This window comes from Castor canadensis, chromosome 14, assembly GCF_047511655.1.
Source record: "Castor canadensis chromosome 14, mCasCan1.hap1v2, whole genome shotgun sequence".
NCBI lineage: Eukaryota > Metazoa > Chordata > Mammalia > Rodentia > Castoridae > Castor > Castor canadensis.
In genome coordinates, this window is record NC_133399.1 from 113329717 (window position 1) to 113348886 (window position 19170).

A 19170-nucleotide genomic window follows, 5' to 3' on the forward strand; every position below is an offset into this window, starting at 1 on the left:
ACCCAGAGCAGACCCTAATGTCAGTCAGCGGCAGTGCAGTCCTTTCTCGGCCCTCCAAGTTTCACAAATGCGACCTGTTGTCAAGACTCAGCTTTCTGGTCCCTGTCCATGGGGCCATGGAAATCCCCCTTATCTTTGCTTGTGTCCTAGCAGGGTATCCTGCCTGTGGACCCTGCCACTTTCTTCTTCACTCCACGTAGCCCTCCCATGTCAGAAGGACCACAGCCAACATCATCCGCTTCCTTTTGGTCATGTGTCCTCATAGTCACTAATGCTGACCGACCGGGCACTGCAGTGCTGGCTCTCCCTGTGTGCACAGGTGTGTCAGCTTAGCCTTGGGAACAGAACTGCGAGCTAAGTTCATTGCTCTCTTTGTCTTGCAAACAAGGAGCCCCAGAGTCCTACCCTTCTTTTATACAGTGGGTCTGACTTTTGTCACTTGTTCATCCCTCCTGCAAAGGAAGGTTGAGATTATTTTTGACTGAATCATTCCTTCCTGTTTCTACCTCTGTTCAATGGGTAAGGAATGGAGAGTGGAAAGCTTGTCACAGTCTCTACCACAAGTTTGATTTTTGTATCACTTCAATGAATCATAGATCTTGTCACTGGCTATCAACAAACAAAACTATGTTTCTACGTAACCAGGCCATTTGGGGCACTATTGTCTCTGACACTCCACTGTTACTTATCACCCATGGTCTGTGTTTGTCATTTTGCTCTTTATACCTCTTGGAAATTGTATCGCAAATAGCCTGTTACAGTCCAAGCTTGATCTTGAATTCTCAATCTCCACCCCCTTCTGACTCCAGAGCCTTTCTCTCTTGTGCTCTCTCTCTCTTAATCTCTCTCTCAAGTCAGAAGCCTACCTTACTTCTCCAACAGGGTACCTCTTGTGATAGTTCCACTGAAAATGTGATTTTCAAAATTTTCTACTTTGTATCCAGCACCATGTTTGCTTTGTTAGGAATAAAAGACTAGGTCTGTAATTAAAAATGATGGTAACAACACAGCTTAAAATCTCTGTCTAGGGGCCCAAATTTAGTTCTGTCTAGTACATTTAGCATAGAAGCAACACTAAAGGAAAGTTTCAGGTATTACAGGAGGTCAGAAGTAGTGTTGCTCCAGGTCGTGTGGGAAAAGGCTACATCTGAAAAATAAGAGTGCCTTAACAGATTAGCCACAAAGGGAGGAAGAGAGAGAGAGAGAGAGAGAGAGAGCAATGCACCAGGCAGTGGGAGTTGTGCAGCGCTGAGCCCACGTCTCTCTTACATACACTCGAATTTGGAATTCCGTTGCTCATTTTCATGTAACATGTTCATTAATTTTCTAGAAATTTAAGTTTCTTGAGAAGATAAATTAATCTTTGTGTGTCATGTGCAGTTTCTAGCCCCTCTCACATTTTTCCGAATGTGGCAGGTAAAACCTGCTTGCGAATTGTATGCTTTGCTGCGCTTTATCTGAAGATCAAATCTTGTCATCAGCACAGAGAAAGTTTCTTCAAAATCATCTGGCATCAGTGCCCTGCAGGACGGTCTGGTGCTCACGTCCTGAAGCTGGAGTTGGCCAGGGCTGCCCAGGTTGGAGGCCTGGCTCTGCACAGGCTCCCTTCACACACCAACCGTCAGCTGGGGGCTCCCAGTTTTCATCCAGCTCTGGGACTCCACAGTACTGATTGTTCTCTGGAGGACGCGCAGTCCTTAGCAAGCAAACCCAAATGATCACAGCTGTGTCCAAAAGGAACCAGGAGTTACCAAAGGGAGAGACTCAGAGTGACAACTGGAGAGTCTCAGTCATGAAGCTTTCATGTCCTCAGAATGGGTCAGTTTCCAGAAACATTGACATGTATCACCCACCACATCAATGATGTCCATGCTTTGTTGGGTTTTCAGTACACAGGCATGCCTGATTGAATTAGTGGCTTCAGGGCTGAATCCAACGCCCAGCCCTCTTCCCCTCGCAGAGAAATACCTCCGAGCTAGTAACTGATATTCAGTATATATTCCTTGCTAAGATGGAAATAAAGATCTTTTAAATCAATAAATTCCTCCCAAAATAATTGTGGAATTTGTAGAATATTATTTTAAACCAATTAGTAGAAAACACAAAGATATAAACATATTTTAGACAATTAATATTACATTAAATAAAAACATTAGTAACACTTATCAAAGAATAAAATTCATGAATATTCTATAAAGATGTAAGTCTACTTAAAAATACTCTAATAAAGTAAGTTTGATTTATGTTATAAATTTTCTATCCAATTAAGGGAGCCAGGCTCACAAATCGTTCCCGCGCTCATTTCCATTGAATGTCTTTATACTGAAAATTCATTTAATTAAAGCACTCTGGCAGTTGAAGTTGGCAGACTTCTCTCATCCCATCGCTGACCACTCAAGAGTGGACATATTTCTAAGACATCTTTGGTATGTGTGTGATTAGCTATTTTCCAAAGGCATATCTGAGCTCCCAGACAGTACCGATCTTGTGGAATGAGAGAGCCACCCCCTCCAGCCTCGTGTCAGCAGAGTTTTCATCTGTCACCTCCACATGCTGGGGGGAATGAACAAGCCAGGGTGTGCCCAGGATCTCAGAATGTCTTAGGACCACAACCCTCGTGCATGTGAAGCACCCACTGGGTTTGACTGGGAAGCGAGTGTACCCTGAATGCATTGAATGCATGGAACATAGAACATGTTCTGAAATCCAGGGGGCGTGAGTAACAGTCCCACTCCGCATCTCTCCCACGGTTTTGTCTGCAAACCTCTCTCTTCTTACTCACTGTTCCCCAGATAAGAGGAGCAGCCATCCTGATGGGTGAGGGTCTCATGTTCGTAGAGTGTCTATCTGGTGGTCAGAATCGTTGTGAATGGCGGGCTGGTGAGACCCTTATGTCTCATCTTCTCTTTTGCCTCTTACTCTCTGGTGTAGGACCACAGATGCTCTGTCTCTTTCCTTCCCTATGTTTTGGCCGAGACCATATATCTGAAGACGTTTTATCTTGTTCCCTGCGAGGATCTGGATAACTTACTTTGAGGTTTTCCTTTCTCCCCTCTCTGCATGCCTATCACAGTGTGGGAGCCCCAAGGTCTAACCGGGGACAGAGACAGCAAGGTAGACAGCAGCCTCGGGCCTGAGACGTTCCCCACACAGGTGGCAGAGCCTGACCTCTTTTCTCTTGAGGGCCATATGGTGTTTGTCCCAATTTAAAAAGCAGAGCTTCATTTACTTCTGGCTGTGGGCCTTCCCTGAGCCAGACACAAGAAGTTGTGGAGGATGAGTGTTTCAGTAGACTCGACAGGATTGGTGCAAAGTTTGAGTTAATTTTGTCAAGAGTAGAATGAATTTTAAATTTTCAGACTGGCCAACTTTCCTCCTCCCACGTGCTTTTAGGAGGTGTTGGGCTCAGTTAGGCCCCAAGCAAGGACACTGCCAGGCAAGGTGGCAGCTGCAAGATTGGGGACTGGGGACATTCCCAGTGAGACTGGGAGGTTGGGCATTAAGTGCATGAAATGTACCAAGGACAGCATGAACTGGCTTCTTAGTGTGGAAGGCAAGTAGAAACTGGAAAGCAGGAAGGCTACAGCAGAACTCAGGCTGGATTTGAACTGCTGAGGTTGCTGTGAATGTGAGGCTTTAATATAGATAGCTGTAGACCTAAACAACTGTGTGTGTGTGTGCGTGTGACTGTGTGTATGTGTGACTGTGTGTACATGTGTGATTGTGCGTGTGACTGTACATGTATGGTTTTGTGTGTACATGTGGTTGTGCACACGTGATTGTACATTGTGTACGTGTGTGTGTGATTGTGTGTGTATGTGTGTACTGTGGTTGTGTGTGCCTATGGTTATGTGCATGTGTGTACGTTGTGTGTGTGTGATTGTGTGTGTGTGTGCATTCATACTCTACTCCCTACCTCTGTCTTTTGAGGAGTGTAAAACAGTAACATTCAATCACCAACCAACCCACCCAGAACCAAAATTTGTCTTCTAAACATCATTCTGAGTCCCATTTCCCCTTAAGGAGCCAGTATTTCTTAGAGGAGTGTTGAGTCTAAGGCTCTGTGAGGGCCAAACACAAAAACAAATGAGGCTGGTCATTTGGTATAAGGTGGAAATCCCTAAGCCTTCACCAACATAAGAAAATGAGTAAGTAGCAGGAGAGAGAGATGCTTGCACATGCTGACGACATGACCGGTACCTGGAGAAGGGGGAGGGTAAAAGGCTGTGCTTTGGGAACAACAATAATTAATAATAATATAATACATTCAGGCTGGAGTGTTAATGCTAAGCACAGTGGACAAGGTGTTAGTAGGATCAGGACATCCGTAGTCTCAATCCCCCCCCAAACCCTTCCTTTTTGCCGAGTAGAGCAGTAGGGTCCGCATGGAGATCCTGATGGACTCCCTTCACCACACGACTAATGCTGAGATCCTCATTAGCAGCATGTGGTGGGCCTTGGTGTCCTGAGAACCTGGCTCTCAGAAAGATCCAAGATTAAAGCCCGTCAGCCATCCTGTTGCAGTTGCCGTGGTGTAAATATTCTCACCGTGGCTCACTATAAACAGCCACACACGGTCACTGAGCCGCTCGGCAACTGCAGTCTGCACTCCTACCAGGCAGACCTTGCCGACAGGTGAGCTGGCCCAAGAAGGACATAGCATCACACGTAGAGCCTGAATCGTGACGAGCATCAGCTTAGATTGAAAACCGTTCCACAAAAGTGTCAAGATCAAAAACGAAAAGAGCCAAGGGACACTTCTGGACTGAGGGACTCTTACAGCATGGATGCCTTGAGTGACCATGGGGTAGCATCGCCCTCTCTGGTGGGTGATTGAAACTTAAACGAGGCGTGGAGTTTTTGTTGCACCCATGTTAGTTTTGATTGTGGGAGCTGTCATGTTTTAAAACAAGTGTGGGCTTGATGTTGATTAGAAGTGGGCCATGTGGTGTTCCTAAGCAGTTTTAGAATTCTGTAACGCATGCGTCCATAGTGTGTGATAATGACCTAGCACAGGCAGTGGACTTTCTAGATGTTTTTGTTCTATAATTGCAATTTTCCCTAAGTTGGGAATTATCTCAGGTTGTTACAGAGATTTTGGTTTTTTTAAAAAAAATCATCTCGAAATAAATGCCACTTCTGCCAGAAAGTTTAAATGTTTCAGAACATAATCAATATTTAAATGATTTTATTCCTGTGATACTAAAAAATGTTTATAAAGGAGATATTAAACCCACTTTACAAGCTAGCCATTCAATTAAAACAACAATACTGAGTAGTCCTGAGCGGTGCAGGTTTCAGGAAGGACAATTACGTCAGCAATACATTCAGATTTGGGTTTTCATTTCGACTTGGGCAGGCATATCTATGCATGTAGGTCTGTTTTTGAAAGCCATTGGAAATCATTTTTGGAAGCAGGCAGGTTATAAATGATAAATGAATAAAATAGAGCAAATGCATATGAATTTGCAGCTGACAGTGAGCACTAAAGGAAGTGAGCATCCCTGTGCTCAGAGTGGGACCAGCAGGGAGGTAATAAGACTTCTTGGCTCCCTTTGTCATGCATCGTTCTATCTAGGTCACAGTGAGACAGTGTGATCAGAAATATTCTAGCTGTGGCAACATTTAAGAAAAATTGTTCAGTTGCATTTTGTGTGGTAGGATAAGCTCTGCTGATAGCCCAAAGTGGACCCCACTGTGTGGGGATGGCAGTAGACCCTCTGGCCAGCAGTGGCTGGGTGCCCAAGCACAGCCCCCTCCCGACTCTCCCTGGCTAATGGATACCGGCTGGTCTCATATGCTACCTAAGGCATCAAAATTCCTGATTCATTTATAGGAGACTCTATGATTACATGTTATAATAAAAGTACAAGGAGGACTGCCCTTCATTCATGAATTTATTTGCTGTGACTATTAATTTACAGAGAACACAACTCACAAAGCACTTTCACATACTCATTTACTGCACACATGTAAAAGACTTACCATTATCTTTGTTTTATGGAATTAGAACATCAAATTCTGTGACAGGGCAGTAGAGTTCATTCATACCCATGGTACCAGCAGATTTTCTGATTCTACTGTGCCAAAGCCACAGAACTGGCCCAAAAGAGTGCTTTGAGTTCCTACGAGTGCAAGTCACAATAATGGGAGCTGGGAGCTACTAGACGCATTTTAAAGCTCTGTGAGTTCCAATCTCATTTCCTAAAAGATGTACAATGGACAAGATAGACCCAAGCATGACCCATTGTGTGAGAAGTGACTAGATCGATCACTGTAAACATGGAGGCCAGTGGTTCTCTGGAGGAGGTGAGCACTGAGTCAACTCTCAGTCCCTGGAAAGAGACCCATGGGTAGACAGGAAAGAAAGAAGTCCTCTGTGAAGGATTTGTACTTAGCTACGTAGGACAATGGAGTGGGAAAAACAACCAATTTCCACAAATCACAGGTAAAACCAGATGACTTAAGGAAAACTTCTTAGGCCAAAGTTGCTAGATACCTGCGGATATACTCTACTTTCTACACACATCGTCCCAAAATGCAAGCATCATATAAATTGGACAAAATATGTTAACATAAGCATTCTAGTGGATGTGTCTCTCTTTGCTGGATATTAGAAAAGGGTGTCGAGTTGGATCAGGGAGTTGGCAGAAAACATTCAGTCCAACGTGTGCCCAAAATCTCCCAGCCATTAGAACTGAAGGGTCCCCAGGAGCTTGGCAATGAGTGTGTGTGAAGCAAAGAACCAAGGACCCGCTAGTTTGCAGCTCCTTACTACCCTGGGCAGGAAAAGAACCCCCAGTAATCAAGAAGATTATTCACAAGTCCACAGAATGAGAAGTCATCACTGACATAGATTTAGATGTCACACACCACATCTAGCTGTGACTTTGTAAGCTGTATTCATCTGTTGTGCACAGAATAAGTAAGTGCTTAGAGGGAAGGCATGTGACCATTTTGGAGATGGCTGAATGAACTTCCCTAGTCCAGGCCTGAGGTGAAGACCAGGTTAGCCTAGAGAAAACTGGTCAAGGCAGCAGCAGTGCAATGTCCCAGGATTTAATGATGTTTAAGTCTTGGAATCTCTGTTCTAATCAGGGAAATTTTTGTTTTATACCCAGTCAGAAAATAACCGGCACGTTTGTAGAGGTTTTCTGGTTTTATCTGGCCGGGAAGCATATGTTTTGGAGATAAATAAACCAGGGACTTTGCTGGGATGTGAACAGAGACATTTGAGTCAGGGGGATAGGATTGGTAAGCAGGTCAGTGCAGAAGTGAGACAGCATGCCAGGCTTATGATCACGGGAAACCTCAGAGCAGAATAAAGTGAAATCCGAAATGCAAGTCAGGAGAAGAAGTTAGAAGCACAGGCAGTGATCAGATCCTGAGAGGTCTCTCCTCCAAATCAAGGAGTCTGAGATACCTGGAAGTGATCAGGAACCTGAGACTTGTAACATGGCATTGTCATATACACAGTTTTAAAAGCGCTTTCTGAATCAAGACCACATGGGATTGGGGCAGGAGCAGACCCAGAAGACCCGTCAGAGAAGATAGCAGGATCCCTGCTGTGGAAGCTGCTAGACTGAGCTGCTTGGTGATTGGGAAGATGAGGACATGGAACAAGCAGAGCCAGTGTAGGAGAAGTTAGGAAGCAAGTCACAGAGGACCTAGTCAGGGGCAGGGGGCAGTGGGGCTTCATTGAGAGGGAGGGAGCAGGCCTTGGATGTGAAGACTTGGTGGAGTGGACAGTGTTGCCAACTAAGACAGGGACCCAGAGGTCCTCCAGGTGTCACGGGGGCAAGTGAAGAGCTGTTGTATCCACCATGTTTGAAGAGCCTGTGATGGATGGCGGGAGTCCCTTCTGGTTCAGTTCCCTCTTGAGGGACGTTGGTATTGAGTAAGAGCAGAGCTATGGGAATGGAAGACTTTCCTTTGCAATGTCTGTTTGCTTGTTGACTGTTTCATTTAAGGCATGGTATTTTACTTTGCACCCTACTGCTCCCTTCACCGCAGCTCGCTCTAATGTTGTGCTCGCTCTGTGGTGAGTTTTTCCTCGTGGGTATCTCCTGGACATCTAGTCTGAGAATGATTTCAGGCTGTAGAGAATGCAGCACACACACTTTAGGGAAATGGTTTTTGACACTTGCTTATTATTCTCCCATATCATGATCATCCCACCAGAATGCTGAGTGGTGACTCGCTTCTTTTCCTCAGCACCTTGTGGAATCATAGCTTCCGTCCCTCGTCCTCAGCACCTGCAATTCCCGTGACCTGTCAGTTACTAGAGCATTTTAAGAAATGGAGGTATTATATAAAAATAAACTTCTCTTTCCTTTCACACATATCTATCTGAACTCATCCACAGATCTCACGGGAACATTACTCAGTGTTTGTCACAGAAAGACCGGAAAAGCCACCTCTTGTGAATAATGCACCCATTAGCACTGACCTGGCAGGACTGCTCCCCCAAAGCTCCTAAGACTTGGGTGTTGAATTTGTTTTCTTTCATTGTTCCTGCCAAGTTAAAAAAAAATACACAATTTTTTAAAAAGCGCAGAAAAACAGAATTTTACATGGTTTAAAAAAGTGAGAAATGCCAATTTGTGGCAAAGTATGAGTCTGTGTGTGTACACTCTGGTGCCATAGACGGGTGTCCTGTCCACAGGAAGAGGCAGAAGAAACTCTGAAAACTCGTTATGGTACCTAGGAACATGGGATGACTGAATGTGCAACGGTCAGAGCCAAGTTCAGGTTAAATGCGTGGTGATCAGAGCAGCTCTCAGGAGCTGTGAGCCTAGCTGAATGACCTCCATTGGTATTTAGAAATGGTGCTTTGGTCGTGTTTAAACTCCACCTGCCTCCTTCCCACAGGTACCACGGTGCCTGCCCTACTGAACAGCACATCCAACCAGCTCTACCTGCATTTTCAGTCCGATATCAGCGTGGCGGCTGCCGGCTTTCACCTGGAATACAAAAGTAAGGCAACCCCTTCTGGCCTTTCACTGCCTCACTGACTAATTTTCTTAAAAGAAGAGTAAATCCCTTATCTTACTAAATAGTGAACTGTTATTGTTCAAAGACTGTTTAAGACTTGCATGAAATTGAGTGTGGCAAAACCTACGCTGTATGAAATTTGTCTTCAGAGAAGCAAATTAATGGGGCAAGGTAGAATTTGGAAACTTAAAGTATTAGAATTGCTACAATTTCAGGTTCTTTGGGTAAAAAAACACACGCACAAAAGCTAGCCATTTGTAATATTGTTAGTTTTCTTATGGCTGACAACAAATATTCATATTAGCATCCAAAAAGATAGACAGTCGTAAGTCCTGTTTAGATCACATCGTAAACCTCCATTTCTTGTCTCGAAGGCTGTTAAATAAGCTAGCCCCCAGCAGCCCCCTCAGGGCCCATGTTCATGTGTTATTCATTTTATGGAGGGAGCGTGTCACAGAGGAGACGCTAACCTTTTAAAAATGGTTGTGAGACTGAGTTAATAGTCTGATGAATGGGCTGACGAAGGTCAAATGCACAAATCTTCTCCAGCTTTGATTATGCAGGTAACCCTTGCAAAGTGAAGTAAGAATTTCCAAAGAGGATGAGGGATTTTTAGGACACGCACTGCAGCACGAACAGCTTAAGGCTGGTATTTCTCTCTCCAATAAGCAGCTGCGAATGAGCGGATGCATGGATAGCTTTAGTAAGTGATATTTTGGATTGAGATGGAGAGCTGGGAGGCAAGGCATCAGGTTTGAAGGCCAGGTTCCCAGCTGATGATGACTACCCTGGCCCGATCGCCAGCCACAGGCTTGCTTCACATTCCGGTTAAATTTCTCCACTTATTACAGGACCTGTATGTGAGTTATTCCGACTTGCAGGACTAGGATGACTCCAGCGGTGGAGTGAGATAGCACTGTGGGTGTTGTTTATGTGGGCTGTGTCTGCAAAAATCCTCTACTTTGATACATTTTGGACAGTCTCTAGATGGGAAAATACAAAGCTCATCTATAACGGTATTAACAAATTCATCAATAATATCAGCGATGGTAGAATTGATAGAAGCCCTTCCCCCTTTCAGAGTTCCCTGGCCTCCTCTGGCTGTTCATTGCCTTGTTTTGGAAAGAGGAGCTAGGAAGGAAAGTACTCTGGAATGGCTGGACACGATTGCATGCCATTCACGTAGGCTTCAACTCCATCAACGTAACTCCCTACGTTACACTCTGTTCCTCCTCAGTGCCGTTCCTGAGACACTAAATAGTTTCTCACTGAACCCTGTTCAAGAATCAAGGGGTTGCCAGAGAGCCAGGGCCTTGTTCAGTTATTCAGCGTATTCATTTTTTATTTGGCCTAACGTGATGACATTGTCATTCTTTGTCATTTTCTTTTCCAAGAGGTTGTGTTTGGGGCGGACACCGTTCTGACTATCAGAAGGAAGCCATGCCTGCCTCTGTCCTCAGTGTGTCAGTTTGGAAACTGGGTATAATAAACCATTTGTAGACGTCATCTCACTCTGGTCAGCATCAAACTGTGTCAGGCCTGCTGACTTAAGTTCCCAAAAGAGTTTCTGATATTTCTAATCCATTGACAAAGTTGGGAATCTATCTTAAAATAGGTATGGCCAATCTACAATCTCTAAATTCAAGTTTTTTGCTAAAATACATATCCATGAAGTTAAAAATGAAAACAGTAATCGGCACAGATGGCAGGTCTTGCTGAAAATCTGCTAGCAGCACCGTGTGTTTAAGGTGATTAACAGAACTCAGGGCACGGCAATGATCAGATCAAGTAACTGCAGAGCCAGGGTTTTAATCAGGAATACCAGTGGCTGAGCTCCTTGGGGAAGACTCCATGCGCTCCTGGAAAACGAAGCTCACAGAAGGCCACGTGTTACAATGGGAGCTGAAGTGTGTGGAACCGGAGGTTCCCTTGTTCTGGCTCTGAAACCTGAGCCTCCATAGAAGGAGTTCCTGTTTCCCATATGCAATGAAGGCCAGGCCTTCTTAAAATCAGATCATCTCTCCAAAGGAATGCTGATAGTTGATGGGAATTTCCCAGATAAAACTCACTTTCATTTGAAGGCATAGCAAAAGTGATTCCAAGGAAGTTTGGTTTACGATGTGTAATCTTGATTCTTGGTGATCACACATAATCTGGTGAGGCTCAAGGGGCCAGAATCTCTGGACACTTAATATATTTCTTTTGTCTCCCCAGAGTTTAGAATACACAAGTTTCATATAGCACGGTTTGCCCTCACTCTTCAGGAGTATCAGAACCTAATATCTGTGTGCTTCAAGCTTCTCCCTGCTGTCCTTATGCTACTGGGGACCCATGTTTTATTTTTACTTATGTTGTAAGGTTGCTATTGTCAATTATCTTTTAGAGTGATTTAATATAAAATCAGTTTTTATCTTTATCTTTCACTTTTGCCATTGTTGGAAACCCCTCATTGTTTTGGGTATGGCATAGTTTCAATTTGTGCCCCCCCAAGTCACATGTTGGGAACTCGATACCATTTCAACTGTGTTGGAAAGTTTACACAAATGGCAGGTGCTTTGGTCAGGGGACATGGCACTCATTAATGGGCTGATATCCTTATTGGGGAGTTGAGTCTTGTCCACAGCAGAGGTCAGGGAGCCCCTCTTGCTCTCTTTGCCTGTCTCACCAGATGCCTATCTCTCATTCTTGAACATCTGTCCTCTAGAACTGTGACCCATCTTTCTCTTCCTATAAATCACACAGTCTCTGATGTTTTATTACAGCATCACCAAGTAGATTCACACAGAGTAGATCCAAGCTTCTGTCTGAATTTTTTTTTGTTTAAAGAACTTTGTTTCACATTTCTTGTACTGCAGATCTATTGCTAATGAATTCTTGTTCCAAAAGAGAGCTTGTTTCACCTTAATTTTTGAGGGATATTTTTGCTGAAAATGGAATTCTTGATTGGATGGCTTTGTTTTCAGTATGTTAGTAAATTGCTTCATTGCATTCTCCCTTCTTAATTAGTGATGACACCCCTGCTGCATTTGATAGTCACATATGCGCTTGACCCTTTTCTCTGGCTCCTTGAGAATTTTTGCTTTATCTTTTATTTTAATTTGATTGACTGTGATATGTCTAGATAGGTACACATGTGCATATACCATTGGTTATCATGTTTCAGGTTCACTGATGTTCTAGGATCTATGATTTGATGTCTTATTATTTATAAATAAAAATTTTTGGAAGCCAGTAACAGTGGTACACGTCTTTAATTTCAGCACTCAGGAGATGGAGCCAGGAGAATCATGACTTTGAGGTCATCTTTGACTAGATAACAAACCCATTCTCAAGGAAAAGAAAAATCTTGGCAGGCATAGTAGCTCAGACCTGTAATTCCAGGTACTCAGAATACAGAGAATGGGAGGATTGTGGTTCAAGGCCAGCATGTGCAAACAGTTAGTGAGACCCCATCTCAATAAAACAACCCAGGTCTGGTGATGGCACATGTCTGTCCTCCTAGCTTTTTGGGAGGGTGAAGGTAGGAGAATCATGGTCCAAAGCCAGCCTTGGTCAAAAAAGAAACACTCTAACTGGTGGGAAAAACAAACAAACAAACAAACAAACAAGACCACCTAAAAGCTAAAAGGGCTGGAGTATGGCTCCACCTGCCTTCCTGCCTTGCAAGCACAAAGCCCTGAGTTCAAACCCCATGCCAAAAAAAAAGAACATCCATTTGGCTTTTTTTATGGTTACCATCTCTCTACAAAACTTCTTACCTCTTCAGGTAGGTTAACTCTCTTTTACACTGGATTCTTCCATTGTTATTTTTATCATTTCTGTCTACCACGTTTGCTGCATAGGGACACTCTGAGTTTGCTTCCCAGTAGACCCTCAGTGTCCATAGGTCTGTGATTTCAAGGAGACCACTTTTGAGGAAAAATCTTGAATGTTCACTCAGGATGCTCACTCTGGATTCATTGGATTCATTTTTCCCAGCAAGCCCCCAACTTCTGCTCGACATGCCTGCAAATCTGAAATGTTGACTCTATCACTTAAATTAAGGCCATCCCCTTTTACCTTGCTTGGGAGCACCATTTTCCTTTTGGAGACAGATTTTCACAAAATGAAGAGCAGAGCTACACTTAACAGATCACAGTCATTTAACAGTAACAGGAATTACTGACAGCTTCCCCACGTCCACTGGGCTGCAGAATGCATGAATGGAAAGTTAAAATCTTTGGTTTGGGCATTCCTTTTGATTTTTCATTCATCTTTTGACCACTCTTGGTAGAAACCACAGGAAGGCATCTGTGAATACAGCAGGCTTTCGGCACTTCTCTGCACCTGGCTATTCATTCCTCTCATGTGTGGAGCTCAGAATCTTCTATTAAACCTGGTCAGGTTGCAGAGCTGGGGCAACAGAGCCTGGGATGGGCATCTCTTCTGTGAGCATGTGGCATCACCAGACATGAGCTGAGTTGGGCATCGCCTTCCCCTACCCCACACACCTCTTCCAAAAAGCCAGCCTCTGTCCCCCTGCCCCAGCTTGTCACCCTCCAGCTCACACTGGGGTCAGGATGTACCATCTCAGTCCATCCCAGCAAGTCAATAGGAGGTCTTCTCACCTTTCTACCATCCCTTGAGGGCAGTCCAGTTCTACCTGTGACTGGTCTTGGGAGGGAATTTCCTGGCTGTCCTCAGCACTAGGAGACTACTGTCTTGGAAAAGGCTCGTGGGCTTTCCTGCCATATACCCAGACATGAGAAGTGCTTCTCTTCTCCCCTTCTCTGAGCCACCTGCAAGCTTCCCTGTGCCCTGATGGGACAGGGTTTGCTTCTCTTCTGCAGGGGCTTTAGGCTTGTGTTTGGAAGACCAAAGGTTCAGAGAAGCACTTAGTGTTTTGCACCTGCTTGTCCTCAGAGCCTGGCACTGGGGCTGCTGTGCCTTACTGTCTGCAGTCTGTGAGAGGAAGGGCGAGTCCCCTCCCTCTCTGGGCTCCCAAGCCTGCTGGGCCTCTGCAGTTTGCTGGGGATGAGGCTACCTAATCCACTCAGTCTTCTTTCTCCTGTGTTCTGCCCCAGAGCCCGCCTGCTTGTCATTGTCCCCTGAAAGGAGCTGGTCCTTTGTAATTGAGGTCACCTAGGCACTTGCAACCTCAGCCCCTGATGGATTCAGGAAGGTTCCAGTTTTATGGTTTACCCTTTTTTGAAGTGGGAGAGATGTTTCATTTTTCAGTTTACTATATCCCAAGTGGATGGGCTTTTTAAATTGCTCTAGTTCAAGGGGTTTTTGTAATTTAGGGGTTTTAAAATTGCTCCAGTGGATTTTGAAATTACTCTTGGGGTTTTAGGGATTTAAAATTACTCTAGTTGAAGGACAGTTATATGAATGCTAAAAATATTTTTTAGGTTAACCATTAAGAAGTGTTTCTTGAGTGCTCATTCTGAAATGAAATATCAGTCATCTGTCTGTCTAACTCACGCCTCATTTTTAAGTAGTGATACAAGTTTCATCATAACAGGAAAAAAAATAGTTATTCACAGATGTATTACAGAATTAAATCCGAGGCACATTTACAATATGAAGAAGCTATTAAGGACTGGCGGGTGGCTGAAGTAGTGGAGTGCCTGCCTAGCAAGCTTGAGTGGTAAATTCAAAGTAAAAGAAGCTATTAGCCAGGTGTCCTGTCTGATTGAGAACAGCAACCTGTTTAGAGGTCACTTGCAATGGACACTTTGTTTTGGTTTTATTGATAGCAGAGCTTGTTTAATAACCATGCTTTTCAGATGTGAGCTTTCTCTCCTAATTTATCAGTGACTGTGACTGAGCACGACTCCACGTGGCAAAGCTAGAACCCACTTGAATTCTGGGTCTGAAGGGAGCCATCCAACACCCCTTCTGGTGGCACTGAGCTCCAGTTAACTCATCAACCCAGTTGGTGTTTGACCTCAGACAGGGGCTGCTGGGGCCATTCTCGGACATTGAGTGCCAAGGTGCAGGGCTGAGCCAAAGCAGGCCCAGGCAGCTCAGTGCTGGAAGCAATCGTGTCACTGTCCCCCAGCAGGCCACTTTCTGATCCATATTCACTACTGGGCAACCCAGTAGTGCACAGTAGGTGCACAGTGAAACAATAATGTATCATGAGTTAACTAAACCTTGATCAAAAGATACATTGTCAAATTTTAAAAGCTTGTATGTATTTAAATACACAAGCTATCTTTTCTTAAAGTAGTTGGTCCAGTTCAAAATTAAAAAGCATGGACAAGGGAACTATTTCAAAGAACAACAAAAGAGAATGATGTAAATGCATTAGTGACCTTTATTAAAAGAGTTGCTTTTATTAGCCCTAAAATTTAGCTTTGAGTTTTATGGCAATAGAAACAGGAAAGCAAATAGAATATATTTATTCATCATATTAAAAAAGAAAATATAGGAAATAGTTTAGATAAACTCTTTCCTTTCTCTGTATTCTTTGAGGTACTCATTATGTATAGAAAGATAATCTTCAAAAAAGTTTATCTAGAAAATGCAAAAGTGATCTTAACACTCATGTGTCCATTTTTAATACAATGTTGGGGACATAAAATATGCAACAGCCTAATTTCTGCAGGTGACTAAATTGGTTATCGAAACAGTCGGCAAGACCATTGTTGTGATAAAGTGTCGACTTTGGACGTGCTTTTAAAGCTCTGTCTTTGACTCTCATTTTCAATGATTAAGTAAATTTCATTTCCTTTGTGAATTCATCTCAAAACAGGCCCTTAGAAGGAAATATCTAAGTGAGGGTTAAAATTCTGGAAAATGCTTTAAGTCTTTTGAAATGAAAAATGCTAAAGATTTTTTTTTTTTATCGGGATGTAATTGTAATGGGATATTGGCACCCTGGATTAACTCTCTAATTACAATAATCCTGACAAATACACATGAATTATTAATGCATTTTAATGGCACTTTAATCTTACATTAATAATACTAATAAGGTGTTCAATTTGAATACTGGGCCGAGTTGCCTCCCAGGAGATGAGAGCTTGGTCAACGAAGAGCCTCGCTGCCCCTGAGATGTGCCCGAGATTTCACTCTGTGCCCCAGAGACGGGAGCGCTGAGCACCTGTGGAGCCCTGTCAGGAAGAATTCATTCATTGGTGCCTTCCTACTTCATGGGATGGCCTTTTGTACATTTATTTCGAGATTAGCTACTAATTTGTCCATAAGATGTCCTCTAAATATTGTCACTTCAAAAAAGGTTCCCTTAAGGCCTTCTTTTAACTTTGCAGTTTGGCAAATAAAGAATGCATTCCTCTGTCAAGAATATCAGACAGTAACTATTCCTGCCTCTCTCATTCCCCACCAAGTCTTCACTGCATCGAGGCCCAGGGAAGTCTCAAGTCGTGAAGATTCTGCTCTCTGTCTCACGTGGCAGAGAAGTCCAGAGACCCCTCTGAGACTGGGAAGTCTACCAGTCAAGATTATGTCAGTCATCCGTTATCTGTATTTGTGTTGAACGTGGCACAAAAGACTGGCACCAGGCTAGAACTTCACTAGGCTGACTTCCTTCCCTAGTGAAGGGACTGACAGCATTTTGCAGTGGTTCTGGGCTAATCCGCTGACTGCTGACCCATGGTCACTCCCTGCGCTGGCTCCTGGCTGCCACTTGAGAGATTCACTGGCCTCGACCAGAATGCTGCTGCCACTTGCCACTCTCTCCTGTCTCGGGAGGTGGCCAGGGGGCTCTGTGGACAGCAGAACCGTCACTGCACAACCGCTCTGGGAAGCTCTGGTGGCTACGCTTTGTGTGAAAGCCTTCTTATGGCATGACCACTATGGAGCATGCATGTAAGCCCCCTTTTGGGGGGAGAGTGATGGCTCCCATCCCTTCCCCATCCCCCAAACTGCGTTTTGGACAGTGGACATTCTTCGTCCTCTCAGCTCTGTAGAGTAGGGACAGATAATGCATGCGGTGTGGTCTCTACCTGTGTCTTATTTAAACCTCTGTGATGGCCCCCAATGGGTGAAGTCTCGAGGCCATGAAGCAGGGTTCTGGGTCAGAGTGACCCCAAGTATCTGATGGGCTAATCTTGTGAATGAATCCACCCAGTTCTGAGGATAGAAGGAACCGGAATTACTGTTGAATGCAATTGTAATTATGAGACTGTAGACACTGAGTTGTTGAGTGCATTGCTTCATTAAAGAATTTCGTAGTTTAGGTGAGTCTGGTCCTCAGTGAGAACGGAAGCTGGTTATGAAAAGAGATGGTGTTGAGTCCCAGTGGGTTTCTGAGTCCAGTGGGAACACTTAACCGTGATTAAGCTGGAACTAGCCGTACACATAGCTATCCTCCATGCCTGAATACTGCATGAGTCACCCGCGTTTGGACTACAGGAAACTTACTTCAGATGGAACCACATACAGAAATATATTATTTTATATCTTAAGTTGTCGTTTCTAGTCATTTTCTTGGTTTTAGGATATTCTTACTAGCTTCGGAATTCATGATGTTATTCTCCTAAATTTATCTCTTGGATGTTAAAAGATGAAAGGGTTTTCTGTTCTCACAGCAGTTCATCCATGTTTTGCATAGACAGTAACTAGAGAGTAAGACGCTAGAAATGGAGGGTATATGAGAGTGGCTTTGTGACGTAGCCAACCACTGGTCACTCTTGAGAACCTGGGTGCCACCAGATTTTCAATCCCAGCTCTGCGCAAAGGGGAGTCGATGCCAGCTGTGAAAAACATTGAGTTCGGAGGAGGCTTAGGAAGTAAAGCAACTTTGGATGTAGAAACTGTGGGGGCTCTTTTGGGGTCCCCTCTACTCCCTCAACAGGGTGGTTTGTTCTTTAAGTCCTGTGTAAGAAGTGAAGATGAAGTAGAAACCCCTGTCACTCAGAGGCTCTGTCACAGTTCACTGTGGAATCACCTGGTCCTTCACCACAGACACAGATAAGAAATGAACCTTTTTAACACTTGGGTGTGAGGCTGCTGGCTTATTTTCATTTTGAAAATCTGTTCTCCCAGATCTTGTCATTCTCTTGAATTACAGTCACACTTTCTAGCAGTCATTCTGTCTTTGCCTTTTATGGACACAGTATACCCAGTTTTATTCCAAAATGTCCCTTTGGTCAGAGCAATCAGTTACCTCCTGCCCAGCACCCTCACCTGCACTGTGACAGTTTGTCACCTCTACATCTGCAAAGCCACTAGTGCAGACAGGCACCATTCCCATATGCTATGTGAACTTCACCTTCACACAAATGTGTACCCAGTCTCCTCACCAAAGACCCTGTCCAAGTCCTCCTCCCATCGCGATCCTCCTTACCCTTCAAGAAGTATTCCAGCTACCCCTTCATGTGGACCTGCTCTGAACAGACACCTGAGCTGTGCCTTTGACCTCTGCCCTTCGTTACTGTTTGTTAGCCACTGGACTCTTTTATAACACATTTCCCCCACATTGTCAGTGGTCTTTTATATCCTTTACATGCAAACAGACTGTTCAGATCGTGGGAAACATCAGCTCCCCCCGCGGCCACCACCACTGCACTCTTTTCTTTAGTTGCCTGCAGAGCTCAGTGACTGGTGTTGACTGCTAGTTTGTTTCCACTTGAATGAACTGTCAGGTGAGGGTGCTGACTTGGGGAAAGAGCTTCACAGAGCTGGTGATTTCCTTTTCATGTTCCATCTTAAATGAAATCTTACATAATTACATGTGAGGCAGGCTTGCAGGAGCTCTGCCTCTACACTGAAGGTACTTCTCTCCTCTTCCTTTGAAAAATTTTGGCAAAAATGCATAGCAATAAAGGTATCAGCTTAGCTGATCTTAAGTGTACATTTCACTAGGATTAACTATGTTTTCATTGTTGTGTGGCAGATTTCTAGAGCTTTTACCTCTGCCCATCCCTTCCTCTAGCCCTGCTCAATCTGATTTCTACTTTCTGACCTTTAATTGTAATGACTCAGATAATTCATATGGGTGGAATTGTGCAGTATTTGTCTGTGTGTGGCTGACTTATTTTACTTAGCATGGTATCCTCAAGGTTCATCCATGCTGCAATGGGTGACAGGATTTCCTTCTTTTTTAAGTTAACTAATACCATTGTTTTTGTACCCATATCTTGTTTACCCCCTCACTCATCCACAGGCATCTGTGTTGCTTCCATCTTTGTCTATTCTAAATAATGCAGCAATGAACATGGGTATCCA

General features: G+C 44.0%; 1 protein-coding gene across 2 annotated transcripts in view; it reads left to right on the top strand.

The window, feature by feature from the left end:
- Positions 1-19170, top strand: part of Csmd1 (CUB and Sushi multiple domains 1) — a 1661894-nt gene that overhangs the window by 1454652 nt on the left and 188072 nt on the right. For both annotated transcript variants that reach the window (XM_074055299.1, XM_074055300.1), the window contains exon 37: positions 8872-8976. In XM_074055299.1, the coding sequence (XP_073911400.1) occupies positions 8872-8976 (105 nt within the window). The remainder of the gene's footprint in view (positions 1-8871; positions 8977-19170) is intronic.